The sequence below is a fragment of the Oncorhynchus tshawytscha genome, linkage group LG01, assembly GCF_018296145.1.
Source record: "Oncorhynchus tshawytscha isolate Ot180627B linkage group LG01, Otsh_v2.0, whole genome shotgun sequence".
In the NCBI taxonomy this organism is placed as follows: Eukaryota; Metazoa; Chordata; class Actinopteri; order Salmoniformes; family Salmonidae; genus Oncorhynchus; species Oncorhynchus tshawytscha.
The window spans coordinates 6184703-6206937 of record NC_056429.1 but is presented as its reverse complement, the minus strand read 5'-3'; the positions used below and the strand labels follow the sequence as shown (position 1 = coordinate 6206937).

The window sequence follows — 22235 nt, the reverse complement described above, 5'->3', positions numbered from 1 at the left end:
GCTAAACCCTAACCCCAACCCCACGCTAAACCCTAACCCTAACCCCAACCCCACGCTAAACCCTAACCCTACGCTAAACCCTAACCCCAACCCCACACTAAACCCTAACGCCAACCCCACGCTAAACCCTATAACCCTAACCCCAACCCCCGCTAAACCGTAACCCCAACCACACACTAAACCCTATAACCCTAACCCCAACCCCGCACTAAACCGTAACCCTAACCCCACGCTAAACCCTAACCCCATGCTAAACCCTATAACCCTAACCAACCCCGCGCTAAACCATAACCCTAACCCCACGCTAAACACTAACCCTTAAACATAACCCCAACCTCACGCTAAACCCTAACCCTTAAACCTAACCCCACGCTAAACCCTAACCAAAACCCCACGCTAAACCCAAACCCCACGCTAAACCCAAACCCCACGCTAAACCCAAACCCCACGCTAAACCCTAACCCTCTGGCCGTAACATTAACCCCAACCTCACGCTAAACCCTAACTCCTAAACCTAACCCTAACCCCACGCTAAATCCTAACCCTTACACCTAACCCTAATGCCTAAACCTAACCCCACGCTAAACCCTAACCCCTAAACCCTTAACCCCTAACCCAGTGTTATGATGCAGGTAAGTGATGGTAACACAAGCACCTGTGTAACGCGGTTGAGTCTGCGGCTGGTACACTTGATCTCGTACTCTGGTCGTAGTTGAAGCTGCTGCTGCTCTTCCTCAAAGTCCACCAGGTCCCACTCGTACTCCAGCCGGGCCTGCCGACGCTTCCAGAACTCCAGGAACAGAGTCACTGCAGAAGGACAGGGTGAGGAGACAGAGTTAGGCCAAAAGGAGACTCTGTGGAAAGGCTTGGTAGAACTTCATTCTTTTTACTAGCAATAGTTTAGCATTATGTTAGATATCACTCATCCCTTCAGTGTCCTCTATATTCAGTAGGAATTCACCAACATGACAGAGCATTCATACAGTTGAGGCTGTAGGCTAGGTACACTCTCCGTGTCGTATGTTTGGCGAAAGGTCGCCGGTTCAAATCCCTTAGCCGAAACGACGGAAAAAATATGCCGATGTTCCCTTGAGCAAGGCACTTAACCCTAATCGCTGCTGTAAGTGACTAAAATGTAAAACATGTAACTGTAAACAGGTCCTGACTTCAGGCTAGAGAGGCTCCGCTGTTATAAAATACAATAGTACTCCAAGAGAATGTCTGTTTTCCAGTTGTAGCTATTGGCAGCTGCCACTAGGGGGCACTCATGCACAGTTACAATACTGTCACTTACCCCAAATCCCCATGAATATGGCAAAGAAAACTGTCCCCACATTGTCAAACATATGCGATTGCTGAAAGAAGAAAAACCAGAGTAAGTTCATAGACAAAATAACGTGTCTTAAAAGAAGAAAACATGAGAGGATCGAAAACTCTTAAACTCTTAGAGATATGTGTCTACAAATTGAACACATTTCCAATTTTTTTACTTTTAACCTTTATTTAACTAGGCCAGTCAGTTAAAAACGAATAATTTTTTACAATGACGGCCTACACCGGTACAAACCCAGATAACGCTGGGCTAATTGTGCGCAGCCCTATGGAACTCCCAATCACGTCCAGTTGTGATATCAATCAATCAATCAATCAATCAATCAATCAATCAATCAATCAATCAAATGTATTTATAAACCAATTTTTACATCAGCTGATGTAGTGCTATACAGAAGTGCTATACAGAAACCCAGCCTAAAACCCCAAACAGAAAGCAATGCAGATGTAGAAGCAGCCAGGATTCGAACCAGAGATGCAATGCCTTAAACCGCTGCGCCACTCGGGAGCCCTAAAACAATGACTATCTTTATATCGTCACAGTGCAAAGCCTTGACTTCTTACCCAGGACGAATTACACGTTGAGTTGAGCTTCCAGTAGCCACACGTCTTATCACACAGTGGACACATGATGATGTTGCCTCCAATCTCCTCACTGCAGATTTCTTTACTGAAACAACGAAGTTTGATGGAGAAGGACATAAGAAAGAGATTTCAAAGCAATCTAAATGATAGCGTCATGATGTCTGGTCAAAAGATGTTACAACACCTACTCGATCAATTTAAAAAAATGTTTTATTATTTTCTACATTGTAGAATAATAGTGAAGACATCACAACTATGAAATAACACAATATGGAATCATGTAGTAACCAAAAAAAGTATATAAAATATATTTTGATTTGTTTAACACTTTTTTTGGTTACCACATGATTCCATATGTGTTATTTCATACAGTTTTTGATGTCTTCACTATTATTCTACACATGTAGAAAATATTAAAAAAGAAAGAAAAACCCTTGAATGAGGTAGGTGTTTAAAAACGTTTGACCGGTAGTGTAGGTCTAACTGTATCAAAACATATGAGCTACATTCTCAGCCACCTTAGCTAGAGTCCCAATCATTGAACGTATCAATCTGACATCCACGGACAACGTACAAATGTATAATAGTTACACTAGATACTGCTTACACCAACAATCCTCTCAGATCAACAAGAGCGCCTAGGGGACAGGAGCTAGGGGCTCACACAAGGGGGATAGGATCTAGGGGTTACACTACACAAATGTAAGGGGCTAGTGGCTAGGGGTTGAATTGTGATTCAGGGGCCCTCACCTCCAGACGTTGTCATCGAAGGTGAACAATCCATAGAGAAAGCAGATCAGGCCGACTACCGCAGCGAAGAACAGCATCTCAGTGTAGAAACCCAGCCAGGCAAAGTAGATCCCAATCTTCTCCCCGTAATACTTCCTGTTATGGGAAATACAACCAATCAAACATCTTCTCCACGTAATACTTACTATTATGAGAAATACAACACAACAAATCAAACATCTTCTCCCCGTAATACTTCCTGTTATGGGAAATACAACCAATCAAACAACAACAAGCAGGTTGTGAACTCCAGGTCAGGTCTAGTGTCTAAAAATAATGTGCAGACACAGTACCAGTTAATGACCTGGGCACTGCAGTTTACTTTTAAAGGTGAATTCAGCTTGCAGAGTTTACAGCAATCAAGATCTCTGGTAATATACTGTAAGGTCTGTCACTGTACGTAGGGGGTTCATGTATGTTGGATTATACAACTGGTGGGTCTAAAATCCCTATTTACTCTGTTCCATCTGACTGCGCAATCCACTGTATCATCAGCCCAGCCAGGCAATTTATAAACTTGATCTCCACTATAAAAAGCATATAGACATTATCTCACATTTCTTTTAGACTAATATTTAGTTTTCAACAGCAGAGATCAACCTTGCTGTCTGTCTCTCCGACATTTGCAACAATGTTTCAATACTCAAATTCGATCTCCCGCTGTCCCATAGTAATGAAAGTGTCGGTAGTCGGGATGGAAAAAAAATTGAATCAAATGTTATTTGTCACATGCGCAGAATACAACAGGTGTAGAACCTTACAGTAAAATGCTTACTAACAAGCCCTTAACCAACAATGCAGTTTTAAGAAAATAATAAGTGATAAGAAAGTATTTACTAAATAAACTGACATAAACAGAAATAAATCAAATGAAAAAAAATAAGAAAATAGAAAAATAACAAATAATTAAGGAGCAACAATAAATTAACAGTAGTGAGGCTGTAGACAGGGGGTACTGGTATAGAGTCAATGTGCGGGGGACAGGTTAGTAGAGGTAATTGAGGTAATATGTACATGTACATATTACATGTTTGAAATGCTTGGAACGTGGAACCTCAACACGAGGAGAAGAAAATAACTCACCTCCCAGACTAGACCAGGACATCGCCAGGCTGCAGCTTCTTGTGTAAAGTGGGTCAAGCCGTGACTATCAACACGAGGTGGAGAGAGGAGAAAACTCCCCTCTCGGACATTCACTGGTATGGCTGATTAGCCGTAAAATGTTGTGTTAGTCCGCTAGGGACCTTTTTGTGTTTATTCTGCAGATCCAAGAAGGTTACGACTATTCAGAATGATGATATGATAAGAGGTAATGATTAATACGTTGACTGTTTTATGGATGGGATATGTAAAGACCCTTAGAGTTTAAAATCGGGAGATGGTAACAATTTAAACAACCGCTCTCGTGGTGCCCCAAATTCGTTATGAGTTAGTTGTTACATGATTAGTTTAATCAGGTAACAATTAAACATATTTAGTTGATTCAATATATAACAGTCATCAGATTAATGAAAGTAAAGTCACGACAAAAGAATCAGCTCTACCATTTAGCTCAGTGCGGCTGTTGCCTGTAATCCATGGCTTCTGGTTGGGGTATGTACAGTACATATTGTCACTGTGGGGTCAAGGTCATCGATGCACTTATTGATAAAGCCAGTGACTGACATGGTGTACTCCTCAATGCCATCGGAAGAATCCTGGAACATGTTCCAGTCTGTGATAGCAACACAGTCCTGTAGTTTAGCATCTGCTTCATCTGACCACTTTTTTATAGACCGGGTCACTGGTGCTTCCTGCTTTAATTTTTGCTTGTAAGCAAGAATCAGGAGGATAGAGTTATGGTCAGATTTGCCAAATGGAGGGCGAGGGAGCGCTTTGTACACTTCTCTGTGTGTGGAGTGTTGTATTGTGTCTTGTCGTGTTGTGTAGTGTCGTGTTGTGTCATGTTGTGCCGTGTTGTGTTGTGTCATGTTGTGCCGTGTTGTGTTGTGTTGTGTCGTGTTATGTTGTGTTGTGTTGTGTCGTGTTATGTCATGTTGTGTTGTGTTGTGTCGTGTTATGTTGTGTTGTGTTGTGTTGTGTTGTGTTGTGTCGTGTTATGTTGTGTTGTGTCGTGTTATGTTGTGTTGTGTTGTGTCGTGTTATGTTGTGTTGTGTTGTGTCGTGTTATGTTGTGTTGTGTTGTGTTGTGTCGTGTTATGTTGTGTTGTGTTGTGTCGTGTCGTGTTATGTTGTGTTGTGTTGTGTCGTGTTATGTTGTGTTGTGTTGTGTTGTGTCGTGTTATGTTGTGTTGTGTTGTGTCGTGTTATGTTGTGTTGTGTCGTGTCGTGTTGTTTCGTGTTGTGTTGTGTTGTGTTGTGTCGTGTAGTGTCGTGTTGTGCCGTGTTGTGTTGTGTGGTGTCGTGTAGTGTCGTGTTGTGTAGTGTTGTGCCGTGTTGTGTTGTGTGGTGTCGTGTAGTGTCGTGTTGTTTCGTGTTGTGTCGTGTTATGTTGTGCTCTCACCGTATCAAATTGAGAGGCTGCTCTTTGAAGAAACTGAAGAACCGGGCCCAGTGTTTGTAGAGGCTGAATCTCTCACTCTCACTGTTGGGGTCTCTGGATGCCTTCCAGTAGCGAGACTGTAGACATACAGAGAGAAAGATGTCATTAGAGTCATGGTCCTGCTGGATACGTGTCATTTATAGAGTCATGGTGCTACTGGATACATGTCATTAGAGTCATGGTGCTACTGGATAGATGTCACTAGAGTCAAGGTGCTACTGGATAGATGTCACTAGAGTCATGGTGCTACTGGATACATGTCATTAGAGTCTTGGTGCTACTGGATACATGTCAATTATAGAGTCATGGTGCTACTGGATAGATGTCATTAGAGTCATGGTGCTACTGGATAGATGTCATTAGAGTCATGGTGCTACTGGATAGATGTCATTAGAGTCATGGTGCTACTGGATACATGTCATTAGAGTCATGGTGCTACTGGATACATGTCATTAGAGTCATGGTGCTACTGGATAGATGTCACTAGAGTCAAGGTGCTACTGGATAGATGTCACTAGAGTCAAGGTGCTACTGGATAGATGTCATTAGAGTCATGGTCCTACTGGATAGATGTAATTTATAGAGTCATGGTCCTACTGGATAGATGTCATTAGAGTCATGGTGCTACTGGATAGATGTCATTAATAGAGTCATGGTCCTACTGGATAGATGTCATTTATAGAGTCATGGTCCTACTGGATAGATGTCATTTATAGAGTCATGGTCTTACTGGATAGATGTAATTTATAGAGTCATGGTGCTACTGACTACATGTCATTAGAGTCATGGTGCTACTGGATAGATGTCATTAGAGTCATGGTCCTGCTGGATACATGTCATTTATAGAGTCATGGTGCTACTGGATACATGTCATTTATAGAGTCATGGTGCTACTGGATAGATGTCATTAGAGTCATGGTGCTACTGGATAGATGTCATTAATAGAGTCATGGTCCTACTGGATAGATGTCATTTATAGAGTCATGGTCCTACTGGATAGATGTCATTTATAGAGTCATGGTCTTACTGGATAGATGTAATTTATAGAGTCATGGTGCTACTGGATACATGTCATTAGAGTCATGGTACTACTGGATAGATGTCATTAGAGTCATGGTCCTACTGGATACATGTCATTTATAGAGTCATGGTGCTACTGGATACATGTCATTTATAGAGTCATGGTGCTACTGGATAGATGTCATTAGAGTCATGGTGCTACTGGATACATGTCATTAGAGTCATGGTGCTACTGGATAGATGTCATTAGAGTCATGGTGCTACTGGATACATGTCATTTATAGAGTCATGGTGCTACTGGATACATGTCATTAGAGTCATGGTCCTACTGGATAGATGTCATTAGAGTCATGGTGCTACTGGATGCATGTCATTTATAGAGTCATGGTGCTACTGGATACATGTCATTTATAGAGTCCTGGTGCTACTGGATACATGTCATTAGAGTCATGGTCCTACTGGATGCATGTCATTTATAGAGTCATGGTGCTACTGTTCATCCATAACATGCGTGTCTCACATCCAAAGGTGATGTCAGTTGTGTTACAGAGAAAATGCTTGGATCAGTTCAATTACAAATGAGCTTCAGTCGCAGTAGCCACATACCCAACTGTCCTCTAAACAGGGAATTATTGTATGAAACACAAAGAGAGCACATTGTGCAGAAACCCCCCAGTCATGGTGCTACTGGATAGATGTCATTAGAGTCATGGTGCTACTGGATACATGTCATTAGAGTCATGGTGCTACTGGATAGATGTCATTAGAGTCATGGTGCTACTGGATAGATGTCACTAGAGTCAAGGTGCTACTGGATAGATGTCATTAGAGTCATGGTGCTACTGGATAGATGTCATTAGAGTCATGGTGCTACTGGATACATGTCATTTATAGAGTCATGGTGCTACTGGATACATGTCATTAGAGTCTTGGTGCTACTGGATACATGTAATTTATAGAGTCATGGTCCTACTGGATAGATGTCATTAGAGTCATGGTGCTACTGGATAGATGTCATTAATAGAGTCATGGTCCTACTGGATAGATGTCATTTATAGAGTCATGGTCCTACTGGATAGATGTCATTTATAGAGTCATGGTCTTACTGGATAGATGTAATTTATAGAGTCATGGTGCTACTGACTACATGTCATTAGAGTCATGGTGCTACTGGATAGATGTCATTAGAGTCATGGTCCTGCTGGATACATGTCATTTATAGAGTCATGGTGCTACTGGATACATGTCATTTATAGAGTCATGGTGCTACTGGATAGATGTCATTAGAGTCATGGTGCTACTGGATAGATGTCATTAATAGAGTCATGGTCCTACTGGATAGATGTCATTTATAGAGTCATGGTCCTACTGGATAGATGTCATTTATAGAGTCATGGTCTTACTGGATAGATGTAATTTATAGAGTCATGGTGCTACTGGATACATGTCATTAGAGTCATGGTGCTACTGGATAGATGTCATTAGAGTCATGGTGCTACTGGATACATGTCATTTATAGAGTCATGGTGCTACTGGATACATGTCATTTATAGAGTCATGGTGCTACTGGATAGATGTCATTAGAGTCATGGTGCTACTGGATACATGTCATTTATAGAGTCATGGTGCTACTGGATACATGTCATTAGAGTCATGGTGCTACTGGATACATGTCATTTATAGAGTCATGGTGCTACTGGATAGATGTCATTAGAGTCATGGTGCTACTGGATAGATGTCATTAGAGTCATGGTGCTACTGGATGCATGTCATTTATAGAGTCATGGTGCTACTGGATACATGTCATTTATAGAGTCCTGGTGCTACTGGATACATGTCATTAGAGTCATGGTCCTACTGGATGCATGTCATTTATAGAGTCATGGTGCTACTGTTCATCCATAACATGCGTGTCTCACATCCAAAGGTGATGTCAGTTGTGTTACAGAGAAAATGCTTGGATCAGTTCAATTACAAATGAGCTTCAGTCGCAGTAGCCACATACCCAACTGTCCTCTAAACAGGGAATTATTGTATGAAACACAAAGAGAGCACATTGTGCAGAAACCCCCCCCATGTATTTCACTTTCCTTTCCCCTACAACAGTAAAGCGATGGTGCGAAGATCCTGGCAATCAAGCCATTTTTCAACTTCCCCAGTCAGAGTCAGATGAACTCATCTTTATGTCTCTCGCTGAAAACTACCTTTAAAGTCATTGATACTCACACACACTATGCCTTTAACGACTTGGTGCTACTGGATAGATGTCATTAGAGTCATGGTGCTACTGGATAGATGTCATTAGAGTCATGGTGCTACTGGATACATGTCAATTATAGAGTCATGGTGCTACTGGATAGATGTCATTAGAGTCATGGTGCTACTGGATACATGTCATTAGAGTCATGGTGCTACTGGATAGATGTCATTAGTGTCATGGTACTACTGGATACATGTCATTAGAGTCATTGTGCTACTGGATAGATGTCATTAGAGTCATGGTGCTACTGGATAGATGTCATTAGAGTCATGGTGCTACTGGATACATGATATTAGAGTCATGGTGCTACTGGATACATGTCATTAGAGTCATGGTCCTACTGGATAGATGTAATTTATAGAGTCATGGTCCTACTGGATAGATGTCATTAGAGTCATGGTGCTACTGGATAGATGTCATTAATAGAGTCATGGTCCTACTGGATAGATGTCATTTATAGAGTCATGGTCCTACTGGATAGATGTCATTTATAGAGTCATGGTCTTACTGGATAGATGTAATTTATAGAGTCATGGTGCTACTGACTACATGTCATTAGAGTCATGGTGCTACTGGATAGATGTCATTAGAGTCATGGTCCTGCTGGATACATGTCATTTATAGAGTCATGGTGCTACTGGATACATGTCATTTATAGAGTCATGGTGCTACTGGATAGATGTCATTAGAGTCATGGTGCTACTGGATAGATGTCATTAATAGAGTCATGGTCCTACTGGATAGATGTCATTTATAGAGTCATGGTCCTACTGGATAGATGTCATTTATAGAGTCATGGTCTTACTGGATAGATGTAATTTATAGAGTCATGGTGCTACTGGATACATGTCATTAGAGTCATGGTGCTACTGGATAGATGTCATTAGAGTCATGGTCCTGCTGGATACATGTCATTTATAGAGTCATGGTGCTACTGGATACATGTCATTTATAGAGTCATGGTGCTACTGGATAGATGTCATTAGAGTCATGGTCCTGCTGGATACATGTCATTTGTAGAGTCATGGTGCTACTGGATACATGTCATTTATAGAGTCATGGTGCTACTGGATAGATGTCATTAGAGTCATGGTGCTAATGGATACATGTCATTTATAGAGTCATGGTGCTACTGGATACATGTCATTAGAGTCATGGTGCTACTGGATACATGTCATTTATAGAGTCATGGTGCTACTGGATACATGTCATTAGAGTCATGGTCCTACTGGATAGATGTCATTAGAGTCATGGTGCTACTGGATGCATGTCATTTATAGAGTCATGGTGCTACTGGATACATGTCATTTATAGAGTCCTGGTGCTACTGGATACATGTCATTAGAGTCATGGTCCTACTGGATGCATGTCATTTATAGAGTCATGGTGCTACTGTTCATCCATAACATGCGTGTCTCACATCCAAAGGTGATGTCAGTTGTGTTACAGAGAAAATGCTTGGATCAGTTCAATTACAAATGAGCTTCAGTCGCAGTAGCCACATACCCAACTGTCCTCTAAACAGGGAATTATTGTATGAAACACAAAGAGAGCACATTGTGCAGAAACCCCCATGTATTTCACTTTCCTTTCCCCTACAACAGTAAAGCGATGGTGCGAAGATCCTGGCAATCAAGCCATTTTTCAACTTCCCCCAGTCAGAGTCAGATGAACTCATCTTTATGTCTCTCGCTGAAAACTACCTTTAAAGTCATTGATACCTCACACACACTATGCCTTTAACGACTTGGTGCTACTGGATAGATGTCATTAGAGTCATGGTGCTACTGGATAGATGTCATTAGAGTCATGGTGCTACTGGATACATGTCATTTATAGAGTCATGGTGCTACTGGATACATGTCATTAGAGTCTTGGTGCTACTGGATACATGTCAATTATAGAGTCATGGTGCTACTGGATAGATGTCATTAGAGTCATGGTGCTACTGGATACATGTCATTAGAGTCATGGTGCTACTGGATAGATGTCATTAGTGTCATGGTGCTACTGGATACATGTCATTAGAGTCATGGTGCTACTGGATAGATGTCATTAGAGTCATGGTGCTACTGGATAGATGTCATTAGAGTCATGGTCCTGCTGGATACATGTCATTAGAGTCATGGTGCTACTGGATACATGTCATTAGAGTCATGGTCCTACTGGATAGATGTCACTAGAGTCAAGGTGCTACTGGATAGATGTCATTAGAGTCATGGTGCTACTGGATAGATGTCATTAATAGAGTCATGGTCCTACTGGATAGATGTCATTTATAGAGTCATGGTCCTACTGGATAGATGTCATTTATAGAGTCATGGTCTTACTGGATAGATGTAATTTATAGAGTCATGGTGCTACTGACTACATGTCATTAGAGTCATGGTGCTACTGGATAGATGTCATTAGAGTCATGGTCCTGCTGGATACATGTCATTTATAGAGTCATGGTGCTACTGGATACATGTCATTTATAGAGTCATGGTGCTACTGGATAGATGTCATTAGAGTCATGGTGCTACTGGATAGATGTCATTAATAGAGTCATGGTCCTACTGGATAGATGTCATTTATAGAGTCATGGTCCTACTGGATAGATGTCATTTATAGAGTCATGGTCTTACTGGATAGATGTAATTTATAGAGTCATGGTGCTACTGGATACATGTCATTAGAGTCATGGTGCTACTGGATAGATGTCATTAGAGTCATGGTCCTGCTGGATACATGTCATTTATAGAGTCATGGTGCTACTGGATACATGTCATTTATAGAGTCATGGTGCTACTGGATAGATGTCATTAGAGTCATGGTCCTGCTGGATACATGTCATTTGTAGAGTCATGGTGCTACTGGATACATGTCATTTATAGAGTCATGGTGCTACTGGATAGATGTCATTAGAGTCATGGTGCTAATGGATACATGTCATTTATAGAGTCATGGTGCTACTGGATACATGTCATTAGAGTCATGGTGCTAATGGATACATGTCATTTATAGAGTCATGGTGCTACTGGATACATGTCATTAGAGTCATGGTCCTACTGGATAGATGTCATTAGAGTCATGGTGCTACTGGATGCATGTCATTTATAGAGTCATGGTGCTACTGGATACATGTCATTTATAGAGTCCTGGTGCTACTGGATACATGTCATTAGAGTCATGGTCCTACTGGATGCATGTCATTTATAGAGTCATGGTGCTACTGTTCATCCATAACATGCGTGTCTCACATCCAAAGGTGATGTCAGTTGTGTTACAGAGAAAATGCTTGGATCAGTTCAATTACAAATGAGCTTCAGTCGCAGTAGCCACATACCCAACTGTCCTCTAAACAGGGAATTATTGTATGAAACACAAAGAGAGCACATTGTGCAGAAACCCCCACCCCCCCCATGTATTTCACTTTCCTTTCCCCTACAACAGTAAAGCGATGGTGCGAAGATCCTGGCAATCAAGCCATTTTTCAACTTCCCCCAGTCAGAGTCAGATGAACTCATCTTTATGTCTCTCGCTGAAAACTACCTTTAAAGTCATTGATACCTCACACACACTATGCCTTTAACGACTTCACAGATACTCAATGGCACATGTGCATACCATTAGGCCCAACAAGAGCCCAGAGGGCAACGCTGTTTTAGCCGCTAGAAGAAAGGTCACTGTTATACAGTAGCTTCTTACATCATGTAGTGGGAAGGCAGCCCCGTAGGTTCCGTTGTTGAGCAGGCGCTTGATGCCCTTCTTGTTCTTGTCATCACTGTCCTCCTTGTAGTACGCACAGCGGGCCAGGATATAGTACACCTGGAGGAGGAGAGGTGAAAGGTCATTTAGTACACCTGGAGGAGGAGAGGTGAAAGGTAATTTAGAACACCTGGAGGAGGAGAGGTGAAAGGTCATTTAGTACACCTGGAGGAGGAGAGGTGAAAGGTCATTTAGTACACCTGGAGGAGGAGAGGTGAAAGGTCATTTAGAACACCTGGAGGAGGAGAGGTGAAAGGTCATTTAGTACACCTGGAGGAGGAGAGGTGAAAGGTCATTTAGTACACCTGGAGGAGGAGAGGTGAAAGGTCATTTAGAACACCTGGAGGAGGAGAGGTGAAAGTTTAATATTATATTAATTCATTTTAGAAGCCACTATATTTACAGGATTACCTTGAATGGCTACATTTAAAACTCTGATAAGAAATAAGTGTTACGACGATCCACTTGATGCTCCTATAATAAACCCTAATGACGATCCACTTGATGCTCCTATAATAAACCCTAATGACGATCCACTTGATGCTCCTATAATAAACCCTAATGACGATCCACTTGATGCTCCTATAATAAACCCTAATGACGATCCACTTGATGCTCCTATAATAAACCCTAATGACGATCCACTTGATGCTCCTATAATAAACCCTAATGACGATCCACCTGATGCTCCTATAATAAACCCTAATGACGATCCACTTGATGCTCCTATAATAAACCCTAATGACGATCCACTTGATGCTCCTATAATAAACCCTAATGACGATCCACTTGATGCTCCTATAATAAACCCTAATGACGATCCACTTGATGCTCCTATAATAAACCCTAATGACGATCCACTTGATGCTCCTATAATAAACCCTAATGACGATCCACTTGATGCTCCTATAATAAACCCTAATGACGATCCACTTGATGCTCCTATAATAAACCCTAATGACGATCCACTTGATGCTCCTATAATAAACCCTAATGACGATCCACTTGATGCTCCTATAATAAAGCCTAATGACGATCCACCTGATGCTCCTATAATAAACCCTAAAGACGATCCACTTGATGCTCCTATAATAAACCCTAATGAAGGTCCACTTGATGCTCCTATAATAAACCTAATGACGGTGCAGTACTTACTATCCTGTTGCGGACAGAGGGAGGGAAGAAGGTCTCCTTGTCATCGATAAGGAAGAAGTCAATCTTTTCCTTGTTGAAGGGTGAGGTGAAGTAGTCTGGTTCAGGATTCATAATGTGGTTCGGTAGACGGAAGGGAGTGAACAGCCAGTTCATGGGAATGTCCTGGTGGAAGAGGAGACTTTAAGAATGGGAATCTTTATAATTTTATATTCCTATCCTGAGTGCTAGTTTTATATTCCTAACCTGAGTACTAGTTTTACATTCCTATCCTGAGTGCTAGTTTTATATTCCTGAGTACTAGTTTTATATTCCTAACCTGAGTACTAGTTTTATATTCCTAAACTGGGTACTAGTTTTATATTCCCGAGGACTAGTTTTACATTCCTAGCCTGAGTACTAGTTTTACATTCCTAGCCTGAGTACTAGTTTTACATTCCTAGCCTGAGTACTAGTTTTACATTCCTAGCCTGAGGACTAGTTTTACATTCCTAGCCTGAGGACTAGTTTTACATTCCTAGCCTGAGTACTAGTTTTACATTCCTAAACTGAGTACTAGTTTTACATTCCTAGCCTGAGTACTAGTTTTACATTCCTAGCCTGAGGGCTAGTTTTACATTCCTATCCTGAGTACTAGTCTTACATTCCTATCCTGAGGGCTAGTTTTACATTCCTATCCTGAGTACTAGTCTTACATTCCTATCCTGAGTACTAGTTTTATATTCCTATCCTGAGTACTAGTTTTACATTCTTAGCCTGAGTACTAGTTTTACATTCCTATCCTGAGTACTAGTCTTACATTCCTATCCTGAGTACTAGTTTTATATTCCTATCCTGAGTACTAGTTTTACATTCTTAGCCTGAGTACTAGTTTTACATTCCTAGCCTGAGGGCTAGTTTTACATTCCTAGCCTGAGGGCTAGTTTTACATTCCTACTGAAGTGTGACAGCCAATTGTGTTTGGCTCGACAATGAAAGCAATGGAGTTAGCAAGAGCACAAACAGATCTTCCCTACAGTCTACGGAAATTTGTCCTGACGAGATTTTTCCTTTCAGTTTTGCGATTAGAACCGGGAACCCTCTGGTTGCTGGCTCGCCTCTCTAACCACTAGGATACCCGGCTGCCTACTGTACCTTGTGGGCGGGGATGTCGTTGGCCTTGAAGGGAACCTTGATCTTGAGGACATCGGCATAGGTGGCTAGCACATCCCATGGAGTGTGGATCTTCACATAGTATGTCTTACCATCATCTGACTCCTGATTGGAGGAGAGAAATGGAGAGATGTGGAGATGGTGAAATGGAGAGATGGTGAGATGGTGAGATGTGAGATGGAGAGATATGGAGATTTGGAGAGATTTGGAGAGATGGTAGGATGGTGACATGGTGAGATGTGGAGATGGAGAGATGGAGAGATGGTGAGATGGAGACATGGCGAGATGGAGAGATTTGGAGAGATTGTAGGATGGAGAGATGGAGAGATCAAGAGATGTTGAAGGTGTTGGGATGGAGAGATGGGGTGATGTGGAGATGGAGAGATGTCGAGATGGGGTGATGTGGAATGTGGAGATTTGGAGAGATGGTGGGATGGAGAGATGGAGAGATAGTGAGATGGAGAGATAGTGAGATGGAGAGATGTGAGATGGAGAGATGGTGAGATGGTGGGATGGAGAGATGGAGAGATGGTGGGATGGAGAGATGGAGAGATGGTGAGATGGAGAGATGGTGGGATGGAGAGATGGTGGGACGGAGAGATGGTGGGACGGAGAGATGTGGAGATGGAGAGATGGGGAGATGGTGAGATGGTGGGACGGAGAGATGTGGAGATGGAGAGATGGTGAGATGGAGAGATGGGGAGATGGAGAGATGTGGAGATGGGTAGTTGTGGAGATGGAGAGATGTGGAGATGGGGAGTTGGAGAGATGGTGAGATGGGGAGTTGTGGAGATGTGGAGATGGAGAGATGTGGAGATGGAGAGATGTGGAGATGGAGAGATGTGGAGATGGAAAAATTGACCGGCAGAGAAACAGACAGAGAAGGTAGGCTTGATTACCAACAACGACGAGACGGCCTACAGGGAGGAGGTGAGGGCCCTCGGAGTGTGGTGTCAGGAAAATAACCTCACACTCAACGTCAACAAAACTAAGGAGATGATTGTGGACTTCAGGAAACAGCAGAGGGAACACCCCCCTTTCCACATCGATGGAACAGTAGTGGAGAGGGTAGCAAGTTTTAAGTTCCTCGGCATACACATCACAGACAAACTGAATTGGTCCACTCACACAGACAGCATTGTGAAGAAGGCGCAGCAGCGCCTCTTCAACCTCAGGAGGCTGAAGAAATTTGGCTTGTCACCAAAAGCACTCACAAACTTCTACAGATGCACAATCGAGAGCATCCTGGCGGGCTGTATCACCGCCTGGTACGGCAACTGCTCCGCCCTCAACCGTAAGGCTCTCCAGAGGGTAGTGAGGTCTGCACAACGCATCACCGGGGCAAACTACCTGCCCTCCAGGACACCTACACCACCCGATGTTACAGGAAGGCCATAAAGATCATCAAGGACATCAACCACCCGAGCCACTGCCTGTTCACCCCGCTATCATCCAGAAGGCGAGGTCAGTACAGGTGCATCAAAGCTGGGACCGAGAGACTGAAAAACAGCTTCTATCTCAAGGCCATCAGACTGTTAAACAGCCACCACTAACATTGAGTGGCTGCTGCCAACACACTGACACTGACACTGACTCAACTCCAGCCACTTTAATAATGGGAATTGATGTAAATATATCACTAGCCACTTTAAACAATGCTACCTTATATAATGTTACTTACCCTACATTATTAATCTCATATGCATACGTATATACTGTACTCTATATCATCGACTGCATCCTTATGTAATACATGTATCACTAGCCACTTTAACTATGCCACTTTGTTTACATACTCATCTCATATGTATATACTGTACTCGATACCATCTACTGTATCTTGCCTATGCTGCTCCGTACCATCACTCATTCATATATCCTTATGTACATATTCTTTATCCCCTTACACTGTGTATAAGACAGTAGTTTTGGAATTGTTAGTTAGATTACTTGTTGGTTATTACTGCACTGTCGGAACTAGAAGCACAAGCATTTCGCTACACTCGCATTAACATCTGCTAACCATGTGTATGTGACAAATAAAATTTGATTTGATTTGAATTGAGAAATAGACCAGAGAAACAGGCAGAGAAATAGGTAGATAATTAGACCAGAGAAACAGGCAGAGAAATAGACCAGAGAAACAGGCAGAGAAATAGGTAGATAATTAGACCAGAGAAACAGGCAGAGAAATAGACCAGAGAAACAGGCAGAGAAATAGGTAGATAATTAGACCAGAGAAACAGGCAGAGAAATAGACCAGAGAAACAGGCAGAGAAATAGACCAGAGAAACAGGCAGAGAAACAAAGACAGACAAAGTCATATCAGTTCCACCCCCAGGTGGTGAGAAAGAGTAATGGTATCCCCCAATACAAAAACAGAACAGTCTGTCCCTGTAAGGACCAACGGTGTTATTCACTAACCTGGTCCCAGATCAGTTCATGCTGAGTTACTAACTTCTATGGTCCAATGGTGTTATTAACTAACCTGGTCCCAGATCAGTTTATGCTGCATTACTAACTTCTATGGTCCAATGGTGTTATTCACTAACCTGGTCCCAGATCAGTTCATGCTGACCATAACTTGGTTTATCTAACTGAATGAACCTTCAGAGCAGGAATCTCACCATAACTTGGTAATATCTAACTGAATGAATCTTCAGAGCAGGAATCTCACCATAACTTGGTAATATCTAACTGAATGAACCTTCAGAGCAGGAATCTCACCATAACTTGGTAATATCTAACTGAATGAATCTTCAGAGCAGGAATCTCACCATAACTTGGTAATATCTAACTGAATGAATCTTCAGAGCAGGAATCTCACCATAACTTGGTAATATCTAACTGAATGAATCTTCAGAGCAGGAATCTCACCATAACTTGGTAATATCTAACTGAATGAATCTTCAGAGCAGGAATCTCACCATAACTTGGTAATATCTAACTGAATGAATCTTCAGAGCAGGAATCTCACCATAACTTGGTAATATCTAACTGAATGAATCTTCAGAGCAGGAATCTCACCATAACTTGGTAATATCTAACTGAATGAATCTTCAGAGCAGGAATCTCACCATAACTTGGTAATATCTAACTGAATGAATCTTCAGAGCAGGAATCTCACCATAACTTGGTAATATCTAACCGAATGAATCTTCAGAGCAGGAATCTCACCGATTGATCCTCTGTCTCCAGCTCCAGCCCTGCCTTCTGTAGGTTCGCTTCGTACTCCTTCCGCCTCTCCTGTTGAGAAACACAACAATAAAGGAGAGAAACTGAACTAGCAACGGTCATCGAAATTGTTAAAAGGTTTTTAAAACAACTCTAATAAATGTAATAGTTAGAAGACACCTATCCAAAAAAATATTTATATTGTTTCCAAGATCAGACATAATGTCACTATAATCCCAGTGTTCATTTTCATACATTTTCTTTCATTTCAGCGCATCTAAGTTGAACTGTATTCAATTATAACTTTTTTTTTTCTTTCTTCAATCCCACAAAAAAAAAATGTACACTCATCAAAAATAAAAGTCATCTTTCGACTCTTTCTTGTGATGTAAGTGTGGAGAAGGTGCGTTAAATCCCTGACTAAGCTTTAGCGTTCATACAGACTGAAAGACAATGTATCCCATTGAGCCCATGTCAGCCATTACCGGGGTGTGTGTGACGGGTTGTTGCGAACATCTCCGTGGTGGTAACGTTAACGGGGGGGAAACATCAGGCACAAGGAAGCGTATAAAAGAGTCGGGAAGAGTCAAAGGAAAGCAATCAATCCCAGCCAGATTTAAAGTGATACGTGGATTTTGCATCCCTCAAACACAGCAAATACTGCTGAAAAAGACAGACCCTCAGGTGGGCGGGGCATGCGCGTTGCTATAGAAACACACGGTAATGGGGAGTTTATCTGTTTTGGCACTAGAAATACAACTTCCTCCATCAATTTCACTGCTTCGTCATCTGCATTTATCATACAGGAAGAGGGCCTCAATTTTCCTGTTACCACACAGCCAACTATAACATTCTAGGAAGAGTGACTGTGTCTGTGTCTGTGTGACAGTTCCTGTCCAGGCCTAGGGTCAGTATGGTGGGCAGTGAGTGTGGTGACTGAGTGTGAGGTTCAGAACAGACAGACACAGCAGAGCTCTGCGTTATATTGGCATCGAACATGTCACCCTCCCTAGGAGAGGGGGTGACCTTGATCATTTATTGTTAAAATGAGAGGCTGCATGGATCTTTAACTTAAAGATCCTTGCTCCCTTCGGTCTCAACATAGACTTTGATCTGAAGCCATTCTTGTGATTATTGTGACTTTGCCATTGTAATTGTTTGTAAGCTTGTGTAGTCTAAAATGAATCTATGATCGAATGCTATCCATTTGTTGTTTGTATGCTGCTCTTTCTATGCCATTTTAATATTTGAGAAATTAACCAATGATATTAGGCCACTCTTGGCCATGATTACAGACACCTGTGTGTCTTGACACTATATAAATGAGTCATCCCGCAGTGTATGTACCCTGAAGAAGACAGCTTGGCTGTCGAAACGTTGGTAAATTAAAATTTTTGCATCTGAGCTCCTGGAGTGTGCGGCTCTCTTTTATTTCCAAGTGTTCTACTCCGTTAGCCAGCATCTCGCCTAAATAGGTGTGCGTTTCTTTCTTTTTTTTCTTCTAGACACAGCAGAGCTGACAGGCCTCCCAGCCATGAAGTGACAGTAACAACAAGGTGTTAGAGCTAACACTCCTGTACCAGACACACTGGACCATTCACTCTGTAGCTACTAGTCCCTGGGTTAGCTGCATCCAAACACACAGTCTGTAGCTACTAGTCTCTGGGTTAGCTGCATCCAAACACACAGTCTGTAGCTACTAGTCCCTGGGTTAGCTGCATCCAAACACACAGTCTGTAGCTACTAGTCTCTGGGTTAGCTGCATCCAAACACACAGTCTGTAGCTACTAGTCTCTGGGCTAGCTGCATCCAAACACACAGTCTGTAGCTACTAGTCTCTGGGCTAGCTGCATCCAAACACACAGTCTGTAGCTACTAGTCCCTGGGCTAACTGCATCCAAACACACAGTATGTAGCTACTAGTCCCTGGGCTAGCTGCATCCAAACACACAGTCTGTAGCTACTAGTCCCTGGGCTAGCTGCATCCAAACACACAGTCTGTAGCTACTAGTCCCTGGGCTAGCTGCATCCAAACACACAGTCTGTAGCTACTAGTCCCTGGGCTAGCTGCATCCACCATACAGTCTGTAGCTACTAGTCTCTGGGCTAGCTGCATCCAAACACACAGTCTGTAGCTACTAGTCCCTGGGCTAGCTGCATCCAAACACACAGTCTGTAGCTACTAGTCCCTGGGCTAGCTGCATCCAAACACACAGTCTGTAGCTACTAGTCCCTGGGCTAGCTGCATCCAAACACACAGTCTGTAGCTACTAGTCCCTGGGCTAGCTGCATCCAAACACACAGTCTGTAGCTACTAGTCCCTGGGCTAGCTGCATCCAAACACACAGTCTGTAGCTACTAGTCCCTGGGCTAGCTGCATCCAAACACACAGTCTGTAGCTACTAGTCCCTGGGCTAGCTGCATCCAAACACACAGTCTACAGCTACTAGTCTCTGGGCTAGCTGCATCCACCATACAGTCTGTAGCTACTAGTCCCTGGGCTAGCTGCATCCACCATACAGTCTGTAGCTACTAGTCTCTGGGCTAGCTGCATCCACCATACAGTCTGTAGCTACTAGTCCCTGGGCTAGCTGCATCCAAACACATAGTCTGAAGCTACTGACCAGGCCAGTCTAGTAGCCTAACATAAGGCTTGAAGCTACTGACCAGGCCAGCACAGTAGCCAAACATACAGTCTGAAGCTACTGACCAGGCCAGCCCAGTAGCCTAACATACGGCCTGAAGCTACTGACCAGGCCAGTCCAGTAGCCAAACATACATTCTGAAGCTACTTACCAGGCCAGCACAGTAGCCAAACATACAGTCTGAAGCTACTGACTAGGCCAGCCCAGTAGCCAAACATACAGCTTGAAGCTACTGACCAGGCCAGTCCAGTAGCCTAACATAAGGCTTGAAGCTACTGACCAGGCCAGCACAGTAGCCAAACATACAGTCTGAAGCTACTGACCAGGCCAGCCCAGTAGCCTAACATACGGCCTGAAGCTACTGACCAGGCCAGTCCAGTAGCCAAACATACATTCTGAAGCTACTTACCAGGCCAGCCCAGTAGCCAAACATACAGTCTGAAGCTACTGACCAGGCCAGCCCAGTAGCCAAACATACAGCTTGAAGCTACTGACCAGGCCAGTCCAGTAGCCTAACATACAGCTTGAAGCTACTGACCAGGCCAGCACAGTAGCCAAACATAAGGCTTGAAGCTACTGACCAGGCCAGCACAGTAGCCAAACATAAGGCTTGAAGCTACTGACCAGGCCAGCACAGTAGCCAAACATACAGTCTGAAGCTACTGACCAGGCCAGCCCAGTAGCCTATCATATGGGGACAAGGGAGGGCCGTTCAAACTGTGTCACAGTTCACACAGCATGTAAATACTACTCAAACATACTTAGCACTCAAAATACACTAAAAATAACTATTTAACCAAGGAAACTAAGTGTCAATTCAAGGCTAACGCAAAAGCAAGGCTGATGATAAGGACACTCCATTCCATGGGGCTGGCTAGGAATCAGGAATCATAGCTACTGCAGCTTATCTCTAGAATATTCAAGGAAAAATCCACTGAAAAACTATATTTTGGTAGTTTTTTTTCATTAGTCCATACAGTTCATAATGTTTTTCATGTCGGCAGTCAAGTTTTCAAGATATTGGACTTTGAAGGAGCAAAGTGTCACCGGCCATTTCCCCTTTAACACTATCAACAAAGTCAGTGATATTATGAACAGCTTGGCAAGAGAAAACTAGCTGCTACTGACAACTGACTATGTAGTACAGTATTCTTCTATTACTGACTCACACTGTTTAACTGTAGTATTGCCAAATACTAGTCACGTAGCCTGGTTAAACCAAACTGAAGGCTAAACTCACAATGGAGAGGAACATTCAGTCTGGTTTACCCCAGGCTAAGTAGTACAGTGCTCAGAAACCAGCACCTAGTCTCACTTTGAATTACAGTACAATTACAGATTACAGTACATTGAAAAACTTGTGATAACTAGTAGATTGTGTTTAACAACTAGTTGACCTTATAGAAAAGGTAATAGCTACAGTAAGAGTGACAGGTGTGTTTCTGAAGTATTGTACCTGCTTCCTCTCTCCGTCTCGGTCATCCACATAGGACAGGATGAAGTCAATCCTCCTCTTTCCATCACGGAAGAACACCGAGTCTTTACTTTGTTGATGCTTGTCAACCTGAGAAGAGACCGACAACACACAGACACGCACACGCACACACAGACACGCACACACACACATAGACACGCACACACACACACAGACATGCACGCATGCACACACACAGACACGCACACACGCACGCACGCACGCACGCACGCACGCACGCACACACACACACACACACACACACACACACACACACACACACACACACACACACACACACACACACACACACACACACACACACACACACACACACACACACACACACACACACACGTG

At 42.7% G+C, this 22235-nt stretch overlaps 1 protein-coding gene across 4 annotated transcripts in view; it reads right to left on the bottom strand.

Moving 5' to 3' along the window:
- Positions 1-22235, bottom strand: part of ano5a (anoctamin 5a) — a 73301-nt gene that overhangs the window by 22016 nt on the left and 29050 nt on the right. For all 4 annotated transcript variants that reach the window (XM_042322162.1, XM_042322105.1, XM_042322124.1 and 1 more), the window contains 10 exons: positions 21858-21965; positions 17760-17828; positions 14565-14687; positions 13434-13595; positions 12219-12338; positions 5210-5325; positions 2668-2802; positions 1897-2002; positions 1295-1355; positions 656-807 (listed from right to left, as the gene is read on the bottom strand). In XM_042322162.1, the coding sequence (XP_042178096.1) occupies positions 656-807; positions 1295-1355; positions 1897-2002; positions 2668-2802; positions 5210-5325; positions 12219-12338; positions 13434-13595; positions 14565-14687; positions 17760-17828; positions 21858-21965 (1152 nt within the window). The remainder of the gene's footprint in view (positions 1-655; positions 808-1294; positions 1356-1896; positions 2003-2667; positions 2803-5209; positions 5326-12218; positions 12339-13433; positions 13596-14564; positions 14688-17759; positions 17829-21857; positions 21966-22235) is intronic.